This window comes from Halyomorpha halys, unplaced genomic scaffold, assembly GCF_000696795.3.
Source record: "Halyomorpha halys isolate HHAL.00 unplaced genomic scaffold, Hhal_1.1 Scaffold1291.1, whole genome shotgun sequence".
Taxonomy (NCBI): domain Eukaryota; kingdom Metazoa; phylum Arthropoda; class Insecta; order Hemiptera; family Pentatomidae; genus Halyomorpha; species Halyomorpha halys.
In genome coordinates, this window is record NW_027114049.1 from 397,334 (window position 1) to 415,672 (window position 18,339).

The 18,339-nt window shown below is 28.7% G+C and overlaps 1 protein-coding gene across 2 annotated transcripts in view; it reads right to left on the reverse strand.

Moving 5' to 3' along the window:
* Positions 1-5,264: 5,264 nt before the first annotated feature.
* The window catches only part of ATPCL (ATP-citrate synthase), a 74,992-nt gene continuing 61,917 nt past the window's right edge, over positions 5,265-18,339 (reverse strand). For both annotated transcript variants that reach the window (XM_014434053.2, XM_014434055.2), the window contains exons 3-22: positions 17,997-18,119; positions 17,665-17,727; positions 16,387-16,577; positions 15,330-15,585; positions 14,969-15,181; positions 14,333-14,490; positions 12,736-12,904; positions 12,472-12,618; positions 11,464-11,587; positions 11,058-11,173; positions 10,428-10,624; positions 10,158-10,317; positions 8,993-9,113; positions 8,673-8,911; positions 8,484-8,579; positions 8,025-8,234; positions 7,320-7,463; positions 6,860-7,056; positions 5,939-6,015; positions 5,265-5,502 (exon numbers count right to left, since the gene is read on the reverse strand). In XM_014434053.2, coding sequence (XP_014289539.1) covers positions 5,411-5,502; positions 5,939-6,015; positions 6,860-7,056; positions 7,320-7,463; positions 8,025-8,234; positions 8,484-8,579; positions 8,673-8,911; positions 8,993-9,113; positions 10,158-10,317; positions 10,428-10,624; positions 11,058-11,173; positions 11,464-11,587; positions 12,472-12,618; positions 12,736-12,904; positions 14,333-14,490; positions 14,969-15,181; positions 15,330-15,585; positions 16,387-16,577; positions 17,665-17,727; positions 17,997-18,119 — 3,093 coding nt within the window. In that variant the 3' untranslated portion in view covers positions 5,265-5,410. The remainder of the gene's footprint in view (positions 5,503-5,938; positions 6,016-6,859; positions 7,057-7,319; positions 7,464-8,024; positions 8,235-8,483; positions 8,580-8,672; positions 8,912-8,992; positions 9,114-10,157; positions 10,318-10,427; positions 10,625-11,057; positions 11,174-11,463; positions 11,588-12,471; positions 12,619-12,735; positions 12,905-14,332; positions 14,491-14,968; positions 15,182-15,329; positions 15,586-16,386; positions 16,578-17,664; positions 17,728-17,996; positions 18,120-18,339) is intronic.

The following is an 18,339-nucleotide window of genomic DNA, read 5'->3' on the forward strand; positions in this document are numbered from 1 at the left end:
AGATGTAAAAATTCCATAGATTAAAACATTGCTTTATTACGATTCGAAACTTTAAAAGTTTTGGAGTCCAAAAATGTGATTTTGAAAAAATATCGGTCAGTCGCGCTTAGTGTTTTTAATAAACTCTCTCACCAACAACAGAATGGTTTAAAGAAACTTTATATAAATATTGATTTTAATTAAAGAGTTATGAACAGGATCTGTTTTATTTATTTGTTTTATATATATTTTAAACAAATGAACCATTGCATTCAAAGTTTAGTTGATTATAGCATGATAATTTGAGTGAAATTCATTTCAAGCCAATTTATTGATCAGCTTAATTTTAGTTATGGAGATATCGATAACTGTTGATAAAATCAAGGAGATGGTTGGGGTATCGGCCTGAAGTAAAAACCCAGAAAATGAAAGTACAGTGTACTGTTTCATTTATATATGAAGTTGAATTTATTAGGTGACATAATATTTATTGGCTCTTAAAAAATATATCTGAACATTCTTGTTTGGATTCATTTCTTCTTTCTTCATATTGCTGTATAAAGTACAAATCTTTGGTTTTAATGATATTAGCGGTTAAAAAAATTTTCAAAAATGGTTTTGGAGCAATTTCTAGTATTTGAAAATGGAAATTGTAACAATAGTGCTTTTGATTATTAAATAACAGCTCTGTTCCAATTTCATCAAAGAGCTAAAAAAATTAACTTTTTGAATGAATTAATCTATGATTTATAACAAACATAGAAACTATATGTACTCACTAGGGAGGGGGGATACCCCCTGTCCACCTTAAAGTGAATCTATCCCCATTTTTCAATTTATACAACTTTTCGTTTAATTCTATTACTCGTCATTCAAATTGTATAACTATAATTTACATGTATTCTGTATTATTCCCATTTTTTAATTTTCCATCTAAATATATTACAAGGTGATCAGTAAAAACTTTTTTATAAAATGAGAGATATATACTCGTCAAGTACGTTGTGGATAAAGCGCCATCTCTTAGAAACAAGATTAAATAAAACTACTTCATAAATCTACCGGAAGAGACCGCTACTGTACAACAATGTTGAGAATTTTTCAGTCCGGAGTTTCTTCATTAAATTATCTTCACAATGATTACTACATGTTTCTCCAAGATAAATTAAATATTTTGAATTCATTTAATGAAAAATTAAAATAAAAACGATACCCTACCAGCTATCTGCTGTATTAAACTTACTTATCACTTCTATGATCAATCTTGTTAATTCTTTTACTGTGAAAACTTTAATTTTTGAAAAGATTTTAGTGATAAATATGGTGATTGAGGTAAAATTATGCTATCAACAAGGAGGAAATTGAAAAAAATTGCAAGCGGCAGCACAAATTTATTTAGTTGCTATTACACAACATACAGATCATTCCACTAGACAAAAAATAGAATGATATTAGAGAATCAGATGAAACCAGAAGAATAGGATTTGCAGTGAGTCCAAAATAATGGTTTTCAACAGATTCTAAAAATGGTTCACCACCCAGCTTCCCCAACAAATTACTTGATTGTAAGAGAGATTGATCTTTTTTTCTAAACCAAAACTCTTTTACTTAAAATCGTCTTTCATGATTTTGTATAAGTTTCCTCTTTATCTGCTTATAGCTTGACACTCTGATCCTGATTATTCGCTTCAGATTGTATTGAGTGATCAACTATTAATGCTTCATTTAATGTTGCACAAAATGCTGCTACCAACAAACCTTACAGAACCCTCTTTATTTCAACACAACACACTTGCTGGAAACATTAATTTTTTTTCTCTAGCAGTTTGGCTAGTTGCTTCTTTATATTATTGTATCGGCAGATAACAAGGAACATGTTAGGACATTCATTAAATACATAAGATAAGAGTTCTGACTTTCAGCCATATTTGAGGCAGATGGGGCCAACATCTGTGTTCACCTGATGCCTGTCTTCTGGAAGTCCATAGAGGGGAATGTGAGAACATATTTGATTTTAGTGCCTTTGTACATTCTCTCCCAGTAAGGGGCACACCTATTCCTCCGGCCTCTTGATTAGTTCCAATGTTTAAATGTATTATTTGCCAAGGACTGATCTTTATGAGTAATTATTTTGATTAAATCAAGTTACCAATAGATAACAGACTAATTTATAATATTCCCACACTGAAACTTGTCAAGATTTGATTTATAATGTGCTGCAAGACTATACCAAGATTTGTAAGAAACGTTGGCACGATTAAATAAGTTACATTAACTAATTTATGTTTCATTTTGACCGCACCCCCAACGATCTTATCCTCGTTTACCAAGATTTGATTTGAAAAAGTTCTACATAACTCTGTATACTCAATAGTTTGAAAGAATGAGGGTCCTATGGCTAATATAAAATTTTAAAATAGGCAATATGAAACATGATTTTAAAAATCAAAGTTAGCCAATCACCAAATGTCCACTTAAGGTTAAAAATAAACAGCAAACTATTGACATTATTGTTGAATACAAGGTTACACAATTAAAAACTGTCCAGAAATATAAACCATTTTACCCATCAATATCTTTACATGCTGTATGGTATAAATAAATGTAAACCACTGAATCTCAGACCAAAGATGTTGGTTTAGTTTAATAAATTTAAAGTCCCCTCTAACATACCATCTATAGTTATTTATTTTTTGTAAAGGATGTTGACCAGTTGAAATAACATAATTCAGAATTTAATCTTAAACATTTTTGTATCTGATAATGTTTTACTACCAATAGGGAATAGATATAGTACAAAATAGAAAAAAATATTCCAGCAACAATCATTGTTATATACAATCGTTTTAAATTAGCTAATTCTTTGATCATAATTTTTTAATATTGTTTTCATTCAATCTTTTAAATTCAGAGTAGTTTTAGTTCTTAAGAAAAATCGGTATGATACCTTAAATAAAAAAATTCTTTTAATGTTCAGCTTGTGAGTAAATAATTGATTAACTATTTAAGGTATTTATTCAATTTATTTTTATGACTAAATGTTCAGTGTATCCATATTAACACAACTAGAACTGCTAAATTGATATTTAAAAAAAAGATAATTTAAACAAAATAAAAGACATATAATAAAGGTAATAGTCTAATAGACGATCAGTGTATCCACAGCCTTTGATAATAAACAACAGAAGTCATTTGAAACATAAAGAACTAACACTGAAGGAAACAATTACGTAAAACAGATTAAAAAGAATTCTGAAAAACTTTTTAATTTCAAAAAATATCCCGATGATCAAATAAATCTTAACATATACCGATCATTTGTTTTGTTTAGCTCAATTGTGAAATATAAACGCATCATTTTAATGCTAATATTCAACGATCAATATTAATGTGAAAAGACCCTTAGTTTTACATTAAATATTTTATAAATGCTTCTAAAAATTGATGGTTTGAAATTGGCAAACTGATAAATAGAAAAAATAAATAGGCAAAGAGTAGATGAACTCTACTATTAGTTCTAGTTTCTAATAATCCAACAATTAATAATTCTACAATGTTTTACAACAGAGAATTAGAGACAAAACAAATTAGAGAATTATGAAACCATTTAGTCTTAAATCCTCTATACATGGAGCTATTCTAAAGAAACTGATAACTGACTCCAATTGAACATCAGTCCACATAAAGTAAAAACCTATGTAATTGAATGGAGCGACATTTCAAAGATTTAAGGTGTCATTAAATATTGTCTCAATAGGAATGCCTCGAGTCTTATCAATATGTTATGTTTGAATTCTGCCTGCTTAGCCTAGGGGTAGTCAGTAATACTTATTCTGAATAACTTTCTTCAGAACTTTGTTTCTTTGGTAACAACCATTAGTTGGTAGTAATTGCTTTTCTTTATGTATAAACCAAAAATCATTCTATTCTACTTCTTCTGTAACAATAATATTAGAGACTCATCACTAAAATCATTATCCATGTGAGCCTCAATTGGTGAGGTTCTTTCTTACTTAAAAAAAGTAGCCAACACTTTTGAGTACACACCCATGAGCACAACCGCATCACTAATGAATTAGTTATTGGTTCATAATTTCAATCACTACACCATTAAGTTTTCTAAGAGTGGTTTTATTTGTAAATGGTCTTATTATTGAAACTAGATATTAAAAATAAAAGTTTTTTTAGTATTATAATTCAATTTATTAAAAGATTTGAGTATAACAGGCCTTCTGGTGATTCTTGAAGCTATTTTAGTAAAATATATACATAGATATAGTTGACCGTAAAACTTTAAAATAAGAAGGTTGTCAGGTTGGGGTCAAAAAAAGAACAAATAGTTTATAACTATTTAATGTCCCAAACTACTTAAATAGTTATAAACTATTCGTTCTATTTTTTTACCGCAACCCTGACCATATTCTTATATTATTATTTTAGTAAAAATGTGCATCTTTTTACTAGTATTGATAAATCATATAAAAATTTAAAAGAAACTATTATTTATTTTAAATGGCTTAAAATAAATATTAATATTACAATAGTCCAAATATTTTTAATACTCCAACTTAATAAGATACATATCATGTAAGTACACTGTTTTTATTTTATTTATAGAAACATATCTTAAACTCTCATGAATAGGCAGAGGAGAAACTTTCAAGATGCATGTGGATGAGATGTTTTTGGATAATCGATAAAAAGTGGTACTGAATAAGAAATACAACAATTAAAGCAGATATAAATATTTATACTAAATAGTCAAAGCTAGAAAACTATATCTTTCCAGAAATAACTTAGAAATAAATTAAGTTTTATAAGCAGGTAAAGTGAAAGGAGATGAAAATTGATAGTGTATTGAAGGCTGGATGTTGCTTTATACAAGAAACCCTGATACCACATTAGTTAGTTAGCTAACTAGAGCAATTTGGTAAGTTGCTGATTATCAACATATCTTAGTAAAATTAATTACTTTATGCCACTTTAATAGAATTAAATGAGTAATTATCTTTATAAGCAGGATGTCATATTATTCTGAAACATTTTATCAACACTAAAACAATAACACATTTTATTACACCACAGTAACAAATAACACATCGCCAAATGGGAATAAAAATAGTCAGATCTTATATAATTTCCATTTATGTAACATGATAAAATGAATATATATATATATGGAATGATAGTTAAATAAATGCAAATAGCTAATATTTAAAAATCACTCATTTATACAATTTGGACAATACAATTTTATAACTTATACTGATGAACATGATTAACCAAACAATTCAGCTGCTTGGCACAAATTCTATATAATATTAAAAAATATTTAAAAAATTGTATTTAAGTAAATAAAATAATAAAAACACTCGTATGATAGCCTATTAACACTTTTGATGGAATGAGTCTATAATATATACACTAAGGTTCAGTTATACTGCTCTGGAAGGACGTATGATATGTCATCCCAAGGATGTCTGTAAAGTCCTTGCTTCAACCTCTTCTGGTCCATAAAGTGACCTACAGAGAGAAAAAACAGTTATTATTTAAAATAATTAGATAAATTAAAATAAAACAATAGGTTACTACTTGGTTGCTGTATTAGCAATACAAACTGTTTCATCGCCATCAAGATTTAATTTAATTTACAATAAAGTTGTTAAATTATTCATCATTAATAAATGAGAAATTATTAATGAATTACCATTTACATTTTTTTGAATAACATAATAGTATGAATGTATAAACCAATTAAAAATAAAATTAAAGGAAAATCTATATATTCCATATATAAGTAAGTGAAAGTTAAAAAAAAAAAAAAAAACTTGATACACAATAGCGAACTTTTTTAATAGCAATCTGAGTCAATTTGAAAACAATAAATTATATGCTAATGATAGAAATTCAAGTATAATTATAATAATACATGTAGCAAATTTTAACATTTGTAACTTACCAATGAAACCTATGCTCCTTCCAAGAACGAAAAGACTGTTTATTGCACCCATTTCAATGTATTCTTGTGCTTCTTCCCTGTAATTGAAAAAAATTATTGTTAATAAGGTTTTAAATAAAATTAAGACCAAGTACTTGTAATTACCAAAATTAATAAGTTCAATTAATAACAATAAATTCCATAATAACAATAAATCTATCAAAATAGCCCTGATGAAGTCCTGTTATGTGGGGCGAAACGTATGTTATTACTATTTGAATTTTATTTGACCACACCTGGACTATATTCCATTCATCAATAAATTCCATAATTTGATCTTAAAGCATCGACTTTTTTTTTTATCCACCAGTCCAATCAATTACAATCAAGCTTACAGAGTAAAAACATAGGGTTGGTTGGCTTTTGTTTGACAGTGGTAAGGTGCATTGATAACAACCACAGTGGTCTCGTTATATTTTAGCAGAAGGCTAAGCAGAATTGGTTTGATTCAAGATAAATATAAAAACTTAATAGGGGTACAAATAAGTTTCTGCCGTTTTCTATAAAAAATTATGAATTTATTGTGAAAGAATAGTATATTATGTTTTATACAAAGTTTTGTCCATCACTGGCCACTACTTTTCCACTAACCAATCTTTTGTCTGACAGTAAAAACTTATTTGTACTCCCGATAACATCTTGAAAAGTTAAATATTGACAACTTTTAAATAAATGCCATGAAAACACAGAATAGCAGTATACCGCAAAATACTATGATATATATCAATTAAATATAAGATAAACCAAGGGCATGGCTGTCAGTGATTGCTCTCAAGAGTATAATCAAAGACACATCATCAATGTTCGATATCATCATGTTCAACTACCAATAATCATATCCTTGGTTTATGACAATGAGTAAATAAAATATTTGATAATTACCTGGTAAAACTTCCACTGTGCCTGAGAAGATCTACAAAAGAAACAGCAATGACACCATCCACATTCAGAATCAAATTAGGTTTCTTTGAAGTTGTGATTTTTTCAACCTCTAGAGCATAATCCAGCAAAGGCGTAGCAGGCCAGTTTTGTTGTACGTATTCTTTGATAATTTTAACCCTCATATCTGGGTTGCTAACCTAGAAATAATTAAAAAAGTTAAATACTATATCGTTCCACAACATTTGATGTTAACCACAATCCATACCATATTAATTACACTAAGATTTAATTATAAATAAGACATTTTCTGCCATTTGATAAAAATAATTATTAAGGAATGATAACTGAAAATTAGTGCACATTTTATCAAAGTATAATGACAGGCAAAACTTATTAATATATTTATAAGAGTAAATTATGTAAGTACAAAGCCTGGTGATGATAATGACAACCCACTTACAGATTTAATTCTGTGACCAATACCCATGATGAGCTGGCCTTTCTTCCTCATTGAGTTCACCATCTCCATGGGGATAAGGCCTGAATCGTAAGCTTCTGAGAATTGTTTTGCAGCACCATCGAGGGCACCACCAAACCTATCTCCCTGAAAAAGAAAAAGAAATTAAAGTAGCTGTAGCTATAATCAAGATAAATTTTTTAAAAGCTAAAATCTAAGTATAGCCCACGGCTTCTACAACATTATTCTGATGAATAAATTTTTCAATCGTAGTAAGAAAGGAAATAAATTTTTGGAAGGCATTTGGTATTGTACTACAAGTTTTTAACACAACGTTTTAGAAAATTCAAGGACCTGAAAAGAATTGGTAAACAAAACACAAATTGGTAAAGTAGTTACAGAATAACTTCAATTTGTAAGCTCAGATAATTTGAACTAATAAATCTTCGTTAATGATTAATTTAGTAGAATTGGTTCATGCTTAAACTTCTATAACTAATTCATAGAACACTTACTAGTCAATATAAATATATTTGCATTATATTCACCCAAATTCACATTTCACATGATAAAACTAAGCATCCATATAAATAAATGAACCAATTTTTTAACTTATTTTTGATTACTATTTTGATAATTTAAAAAACACTGATACATATTATAATCTCTATTCAATGATAATATATATTAAAATTTAACAATACTTACAATGGTAAGGAGACCTGAGACGAGAGATGAAATGAGATCTTTGCCTGCTCTGGCACAAACGATAGTGTTATGGGCACCAGACACGGCGGGCCCATGGTCAGCTGTCACCATCAAGCACATTTCAAAGAATTTGCAGATGTAAGGAGGTAGGGCTCTTTGGAACCAAAGTAGAGATATAACTCCACCGATTCCCATTTCTTGCTTGAGAACCTGGTAATGAAGAAAATGGTTTAAAAATAACTATGAACTGACTAAGAATAAATATACATAAGTAATTATTGGTCAAATAAAACAAATCCTAATTAAGGTCTTCTTTTTTAAAAGTTGTTTATACTATCACATAAAAGTAAAATTATTAATAAATTTATATTATAATTATTTAATAGTTAATACCCACCTTGGTATCTTAATTTATACTTATATTAATTAATTGTTAAAAGTATTTAATGTCAAACTTACATCACTGATAGGCATGCCAGCATATAACAATTCTTGACCCCTCTCGTCGCAAATACTGGTCATCACAGTAGCTGGTTTCCTGATGAGTCCAAGTTCCTAAAGAACAAAATTAGGTAAAAACCACTACCCTCACAGAATAGTCTGAACAAATCCTAAACCATTATGGATAACTTTATGTCTAATACTAACCCTTGCCCAATTGTAGTCCATAGGGACAGTTGGTGGAGGAACTTCGGGCTGGGGCTCGATTTCTCCGGACTTAACAAGAGTTGTATAGACTTCATGGATAACATCACCAAGTTCATCAAATGAAGTTGGCACTTTAGCACCAGCCATTTTCAATGCAGCATTTTTAGATGAGGCAGTTTCTCGGTCAGAGTTGGCACAAGACCCAGCATGACCGAACTGAACTTCTGACGAAAACATAGCTAAAAGGAAAAAATAACTATAATAATAAGATAATGGAGAGGAAACAAATAATATTAATAACAATTATGTTAAATACTAACAAGAACAAGTTCCAATGCACCAAGCGACGAGGGGTTTTGTAAGTCGCCCTTCCTTGATTGCTTGGCAAACCTCGTATTCTTCAACACCACCAACTTCACCCAAGAGGACAATCATCTTTGCCTATAAATAAATATAGCAATTAATAAAAAAAAATAAAGAATATATATGTAATTATGAAATTTTCTTGTTTGAGACTGTTACATTTTTCAGTTATAAATAGTGTTTATGAAATAGAATCTGAATGTAGTAAATTTTTAATTAAAAGAAGTAATAATTAAAGGATATAGATGACAAAAATGGTTAAATGACTAGTCAATAAGCTTGGGTCTAATAACCTCCAACTATTTTATAAAGTATTACAAAGCTATAAAATTGAAAATCGAGATTATCCTCGATAATGATCAGGTTGGCCGAATAGTGGGAGATGTAAAATAAATTAATAAAAAGAGTGAGGCTAAAATGATCTAATTTATTGTAATTGATACATAAAGAATGAGGTAAAAGAATTATTTAGATTATAATAAATTAATTATCGTCATGATAACAATAGAAGTGCCAATGAATATTAAAAAAAAGTAACACTCGATAACTTTTACCACTGATAACCCAATATTACACTAACAAGTATAAGTAAATCCACTTTAATTAATCATCAATTTTTTCTAGTTGAATGTTTAATGCCAAAACAGTATTTAAATTACAACTGTATTTTAACAGTTCATTTAAATAATCATTTAAACAAATAAACTTTTTATTATATGATAAATTGTTCTACTTCACTTTGGAATTCTGCAAAACTGTTAGTCATTAGAGCATAGAAAACATTTTTAACAATAATGTAATTCCTCACACACTAATAAAGACTGGATATCTATAAAGGTAGTACCACAAAAAAAAAACTTGATTTGACCCAAAAAGCAAGCTAAATACCATTGCCAATAGAATAAAATGTGGCCTAAATATTACCATCATTAATAGTAACTATAGTTTAGGGATTTAGGTTTTTTTTTAGCTTAATTTTCAGGTCTAAACCAAGTTTTGTTTTGGCATCTAATCTATGATTTATGATCAGATTTCATTTATTAATTTTTTTTAAGGAATTAATTCATTATGTTCAAAATAGTAACAGTAAAATATGAATCATTAAAAAGTAATTGAACTAACCGAAGGATCAGCCTCATATCTCATAATGTGGTCCATAAAAGTTGTTGCCGGATACCGATCTCCACCAATGGCGACACCTTCATAGACTCCATCGGTAGCCTTAGATATGATATTATTGAGTTCATTTGACATACCACCAGATCTTGACACATATGCCACACTGAAAAAAAAAAAATAGATATATTTTCACTCACATTAAATAAAGTTAGTATTTGTAGAATGAATCATAAATGTTAGTATTACCATAAAAAACATATATAAAATAATCACCTGCCAGGACGGTAGAGTTTGGAATGCAAAATGTTGTCCATCATGCCTCCAGTGTTACCGATCTTCAAGCAACCAGGCTTGATACCTCCAACAGTTGCGGGTCCAATGATTGAGACTCCTTTCTCTTGGGCCATCTGAATGAGCTTCCTAGTCATGTTCTCGGGAATACCTTCAGCAATAATAGCGATCACACGGATCTAAAAAGAATATAAGTATGAAAAAACATCTAAAAACTCATGTTTCATTTCTCTAAACTTTAGAAAATTCTTATTTTGAAACTTTCAACCAAATTACCCTTTAACATCTCCAGAATCTGTTAATTATATTATTAATTAATAATTATAAAATACAAAACACTGAAGCTTAATTGATGCTTTTCTAACAAAGACCAAACTGTTGGTCTGTTTATACTTTCTGCTATAGATCTCATCAGCAAACAGAGGTATAATGATTTGAAATAATATCTTTAGAATTATTTTAGAATAGAATATGCATCCCATCCTATAATTTTATTTAAGTCCTAATCACTTTCAGATCACAACATTTACACCTTGTTTTAAAAAAAACATAAAATAATTCAAAATTTATAAAGTTAATCTAAGTAAAATCAGACATAAAATATAAACACACCTGTGAGAACTTCAAAGTTTCAATTGTGCTGTCATAGGCTGACCGTAGGGATGCAAAGTTGATAAGCACATCAGCTCCTGTATGCTTATTTATGGCATCTTCCATCTTAGGATATACTAAAAATTTAATAAATTCAAATTAATCAATAAGAATCATTACATTCTTTTTTATCACTAATAAATATTAAAAAAATGTAATATACTACAAAACTGAATCTATACCTGCAACATACCAAATCTGAAATTTACTAGTTAATAGTTTCTGAATGACTATTCAGTTTTATAATTAATAGTCATACTATTAATCTTCATAATGATTTATGGCATATTGCAGTTCTGGATTTCATTTAAAAAAATCATTAAAATACTAATAAATAAATTAACCATAATTATGTCAAAATATTTACCTGGGATAAGAATTTCCTTGTGGCCCCAGTAAAATTTTAATTTATGGAATCCAGTAAAAGGATAAACCATGCAGGCTACTGATGGCTCATCTCGTCGGCAAACAAAGTCGAAATCCAACATGCTCTAAAAAGAAATTAAATAAAAATAAACTTTTTCAGATAACTTAACTATCTCCTAAAATGAGGATCAGGAATGTTCCTGCACATGACACAGGAAATTTACCATTTTCAATTTATATCGCAAACTTAAATAGTTAACTGTCCCGCAAGATAGGTGGGTCTGAGAGATCCCATGGCGACATTTATCTGTCTTATATTTTGGTTTTTGAAACTAATTTATATTTTTTAAAGGTTGTATAATCCATTTCCAGTAAGTAAATAAGTACAGCAATAAACCATTATATTGAACATCCGATTTGATACAAAAAGTAAACAAATAATCAATTGTCATGTTGCGGATTAAGTGTCTTTGCTTACTGGTCTTATTTTAGATGATTATTTTTAGTTATATAGAATATTCAATAAGATGAATAGTTATGTAAAAATAACATTATTTTCCTCCAGCTTTTTCAACAGGATCAAAAGTTAAAGGAATCCCAGGAAGTTACCTTTTGTAAATTTTATCAAATAATTACACAGCTGCTTTGGAGAAAACATAATTTTTTTTGGGCATTTAGCCTTGCTATGCAAAGAGTTCTGAGTGGCACAATCCTATGCCACAGGGAGGGTTAAGAAGGATCTTTTTAACAAAAAAAAAAAAAAAAATCATAGGGATATCAGAATAAATAGGCTTTTCAATTCATGAGTTAGTTATAGCCAAAATGCGTTAACTGAATTCAGAGGCCTCTGAAACAAAGGTATGTTGAAAATTTGATCAAACTACAAATCTGCCCAACCCAACAACCTCTGAAGGCTGTAAGGAAACACCAGACAAGTAATACACAATCATTTTTTAACTATTAGTGCTTTGAGGCTTAAGAAATAAGAAATACATAATCATGTAATCACCTGGACAGCTCTGGTTTGCATGCCCCAGATGATAGCTTTGCTTTCAGAGGTGAATAATGGCTTGTAACTTTCAGGTTCCTGTATACTCGAAATCCTCCTGCACAACCCATCAGCAACAGATTCATGCTTATGGGGAGAAGGTGATCTCTGTAAAGAAATTTAAAACAATTAACAAACATTGATTATTTGTTCCAATTTCATACTTGATAAGATAAATTACAAATTTTCTAAAAATATTAAAATAATACATTCAAAAATTTTTACCTGATCTTGGCCACCAGGTAGCAAAAAATTAGCTGTGGCGAACTCTTGTTCAGCTTCTTTAGGGATTGGTTTTTTTCCAAGTGCCATCCCAACAATGGCAGTCATGTGGGTTTCAGGTCCAAAAACGAAAATTGGTATCTTCAAAGTCTTACCAACATCACGTATGATTCTGTAATCATAAGAGAATTAATTAAAATAATTTATTAAGATACATCAAAATAACAAAACTAAGCAATAAATCAGAATAATCACATTGTGTTTTATCATTAAATCCTCCTTTCAAGCTCTTGATAAAAAATAAATTTTATAGTTGGAAAACTTAGAAATGTTTTCTCTTATCTGATGCTCACTATACTACAAGTATTCCAACACATATGTTTAAATATGTTAGGGGGTTGAGGAGAGAACATTTGTCTGAGGCAAAATTTTAATGCTCAATGATATTCAAGATATAGCAATTAGTGATGTTTAAATTTAAAAAAGTATGTGATAATTTCAAATCTAAAATTTCCGTATTAATAATAGTATCTTTTTTTGAGTTATCATTTATGTATCAATTTTTTAATACTGGACACATCATGTTATGGAAGTACCAATATGTAAATAAATATTTTGCACTTCTGTCGTATATATATATATATACATAGTGCAATGCCGTGTATATTTCTCTATTACCCCTCTGTAATCAGGACACTCTCTTAAATTAGTCAGATCGGAGAGTCTACTATTGTATTTTATGATTGATTAATGATAAATCAATTAATAACCTAAGTTTATTTCTAGGGTTAGATTATAAGCTAATCCTATAGACACCCAAATAAAATTATTACAAGTAAAAACTAAATTGTATCAGTTATATGTTATAGCTTCGCAGAGGTTTTGATTTCAATATTTTTATCAAAATCAATCTAAAACTATAGTATAATGTAGAAATCAAATAATCTACCTTTTCAGTGCTTCCACTATGTTTGTTTTTTACTGTTCATATCTCAACTTACTCATATCTTGTTTATATTCTGGAAGGCACATTAACTAGGCCAAACATTAGATAAATTAAATAGTAAACTATATTTTTTTTTTACTTTGTAGGAAGATAGTCTGGGTGATGGTCAATAAAGGTATCAAAATAGTAAAAGAGAACTATTTATTGTAAACCAAAAACAATAAATTGTTTTCTTTTATATTTATTTTTATACCTTTATTGACCACCACCCGTACTACCGTCCTCCAAGAAACAAAATTAATTAATTAACGACTATTTATTTTAATATTTAATGTTAATGAATTTTTCACCCTACTTTGCAGAGTTTCATCAGCATTGAAATAGAAGGGTCACTGACTACCATCCGGACTATCTTCCTACAATCTACTTCATATGGTCAACTATCTTCTGCCAATATTTTTTTACTTCTATATATTTTTCTATTATTTTCTTTAATTATTATCGATCTGTATCTAATCTTAAAAATAAAGTAATGATTTTTGGCAAGAATAAACATTATTAACAATAATATAGCATTAAGTTGATTATGATATAGATAGTGAATTTGAAATCAACACCCTTGTGGTGCATACTTGTAATACAATAAAGCTTTACCTAAGCCCTTCTTGGTAGTTAGGACCAGCCCTCCTAACATAAACGGAAATTTGGTGTTCCAGAAGTTTCGATTGAAATTCTGTTAGTGCTGTGACAACACCTTTGAATGTAGCAGCTACATTTGTAAAGTTGGCTATACCTCCACCAATTATCAGCACCTGAATTAAAATTTTAATTAGTAAACAATATTTTGAAAATTAAATATTTTATACATAATTATTTTTTAATGAAGAAAATTCTTAAAAATAAATTTCTAATAGAGATAATTAAAACACATTGTTGCAGAAAATGTGACCACTCAATTGACTATTTGATTTCATTATCACAAACATGAAAATTCCACATAAGAAGAGGATATAAATCAATAAGAATAAATCAGGAATAAGGAAGGATAAATCAATCAAATAAAATAAAATAATAAGCATGAAAGAAATTACAATTAAACATAAAAAATAAACTTAATGTTCAGGAAATTTAATGTTAATTTATTGTATAGTCATGCACAAAAACATTTAAAAAATAAGTTTAATTAATTGCTTGTTTATGAACTATAAGAATGTAAATATTTAATTTTACTTTGATGAATTTAATTGTATAAATTATTATTATTATTATATATATATAAAAAGAACCAACCTTTCCTTTTGGATGTTTCTCTTGAGTCATGAGTGAGAGGATAGTTTTGGCATACTCGTAGGTCTGTTGTTCTGAAGGTGCTCCTGAGTACTCACCATAATTAGCAAGTTCCTGGGCCCCACCTAAGTCACAGATGGTATCGCTGTAAATTACAGAAGCACCACCTCCAGCCACCATCGTCCAGATCCTACCAGATTTGTTGAGAATGGTCAACTGAAGATAAAAAACAAAATTATCCAAACGTTTCACACTGTAAATTAGAAATTAAGTTATGTTAAGAATATCTATTTATTATAATTATTTCTTTTTTTTTTTTGTGTACACAGATTTGACTAATTTATTTTAATATTAATGAGTTCACCTTAAGAGAGGCACCACTCTTGGCATCCAGATCAGCAATGTATGCTTCTTCTGGGAAAGCATCCCTTCCGAACGGTGGTGGATATTCGATGTTTCCCCATGCTGATCGACAAATGAAGTCAGCAGTCGAGTCAATCTTAGCAGCAAGGTCCAACATGTATATGCTGTCAGTGACGACTAACGGGTTGATCTCAAGGTATGTGAAGTACAAGTCTACATAAAGATTGTAAAGAGCAGCAATGAAATCTGCAACAATTCTATGGCAGAAAAACATCAATATTAGCACACCAGTAATTAAGTTTTTATTTTTATGTTTTCTTTTCTTTACTTTAACATTAGCAAAAGATTCCTCAGACTAATTACTGACCACATTATGTTTGAACCAAAAGCAAAATAATAATTCATATGTTAGCTAAAATATGTTCTTTTGCCTTCCATTTGGCAGTTATGCTACAAAAATTCCCTTAACCTTAGCTATTTACCACAAATACTAAATGAATCCAATGAAAACTTGAGTAATTTTTTACACAACAGGAATATCAAAACCATTAAAATGTCATAGAAATTTAAAAAAAATTGAAATGTTAAGTTCATCTTAATGAATGTAAAATTGAAATGTTAAGTTCATCTTAATGAATGTAAAATTGAAATGTTAAGTTCTATCTTATTGAGTTTCTTTAACGGAAATAGTTAGCTTTAAACATTTTAGAAGTAAACAAAAGCTAAGGTAAAGTATTCTCAGAGAATTTTTTTTAAGAAAATGGTCCAAATCTTAATAAAACTAGAAATCAGTCTGTGATAAGTAATGGTAAATATAATTTATGAGTATATGTTCATGTATAAATTATGAGCTTTAGTGAGTGTAATAAAAAGTATACTGAAAGTTAAAAGTAAAGAAATGAATCTAAGTTTAATTACATATTGTTAATATTTTTCATCATTTTGCAAATGTTAAACTATAATCTAAAAATTTTTGTTAAAAACAAAGTAATAGTAAAATATTTAAGATAAAAATTTAGTAGTAACATCAATTATAAAAATTCAATAGTAAAACGTACTTCTGCTTAGCAGCTGGCATTTTTACTAGAAGTTTTGCTTTTATCTCATCAGCGGTTACAGAACTTCCAATGGGTACATCAAGTTTTAGAGCTTTAGCATCTACATCACCAATGTCAACTCCACCTTCGTGGTGAAACAAAATAGTATCAGCATATCTGTGTGAATAAATGCAGACGTATGCCTCTTCTTCCTAAAAAATAAATGAAACTATTCAACTGAACAATAAATTATTGCTAAATATATTATTAAAAATATTTTAACATCTACTTTATTTAAATCAAACAATCATATTTTTATAACAAATTGAAAACATCAAATTACAGGCAAGTTAAGCAGTCTGGAATGGATTGCTACAAGAGAATAGTAGAAAGCTACCCAACCTATGTAATAATCGTTCTGCTGCTGTAATAAATTATATTGTTTTACTTAAACAATGTTCCACTAACCATCTTTCCTCTAGAGGAATTCAGAAGACCAGCTACACTAACTCTAAGGTACTGGAGCCATATCTAATGGCTTAATGCACCAACTATTTATGAAAGTGGCAATCCTCAACCAAATATTCATAGTTGTTAGTCAAATAAGTTACTTTTTATTTATCTTATTTTTTATGAAATTTATCAGAGCTGCAGAAGAAAACTAACTACTTTGAAAATATATTTTAACATTTGGTTTAAACAGTAGATTTTTTAATATTCATAAGAAGTGACTAACTGAAAAGAATTGCACTCAGCAAATATTTACGATAAATTCAGTAAATAATTATTTATTTATTTGAGTTCTTATTTTAAAGTAAGAATTATGACTTGGCACAAGACTACATATCAATGAGATGTTGAGGAATATTTTGTACTTGGAGCATTAAAAATGGCCTAAAAAGTGGATTGTCTTCAAGGAAGAAGATTTCAATACTGAGGCGTTATAAACAGGAGATGTCATTAGTGATTTAATAATTAATTTTTTAAGAAATAATTTTCAAAACTTTATACTATGTCTTATTAGTTGATCGGAGATGTAAGCAGAACTATGGAAATGGAGCAGAATTAGTTTGGAATACTGCCAGTCACTATGGATACAGGTTCTCCACCCACTTTTACTCACAACTTAATTTATCTGGTTTGGTCCGATTGTCTAAATACACCTTTAAATTTGAGCAAATAGAGTAAATTATTGATTATATATACAATTAATATAAAAACAAAAGCAAACAAATATAATTTAAGTAAATATTATTTTTATTTATAATAAAAGAAAAAACAAATATTTTATTCACATACTTGTTTGTGAGGGATAAATGGTTCAATGATGAAATTCCTTAACTTTCCTTTTGCACGTCCAACCTAAAGCATTAATAAAAAGAAACTGTTTAGGTGAATAAATTTATAATACAAAAAAATATTGAGTAATAAATGTAATTCTAATTAGATTTAAAATAATTGAAACTATTTAAATCACTGATATAGAAAAAGACATGCATGGATGTGTTTCCTAAGCATTAGTGCATACATTTTAAAAGAAAGTAATTTTTGTATTTTTAAAGAAGGAATTTATTTCTTTATTTTATGAAGAAAAAAGTCACTAACTAAAATGTAAGTAAACTTATTATTACCTCTTGATCTTTTCCCATTCGTTCTGAAATCCATTTCTTGACACCAGCGAAGTCTGTATTTACTTTTATCAGTCCCAGCTTTCCTCTCCTCTTTATCAGTTGATCGGGCTTCACTACCAATTTCTAGAAATGAAATGAAAAAATTAGTTGTTTTAAACTTTTTTTATAATTATTTTATGCATATAACTGATTAATTAAATGCTCAAGATTCAGTGAACCATATTTCAGACTTGCAACAAATAAATACACACAAGGATCACAGTAATTGAGCACTGACCACCAGGATTTGTAATTGGCGATGCTAATCACTAACCCAAATAATATGGTGGTTCAATTATTAAAA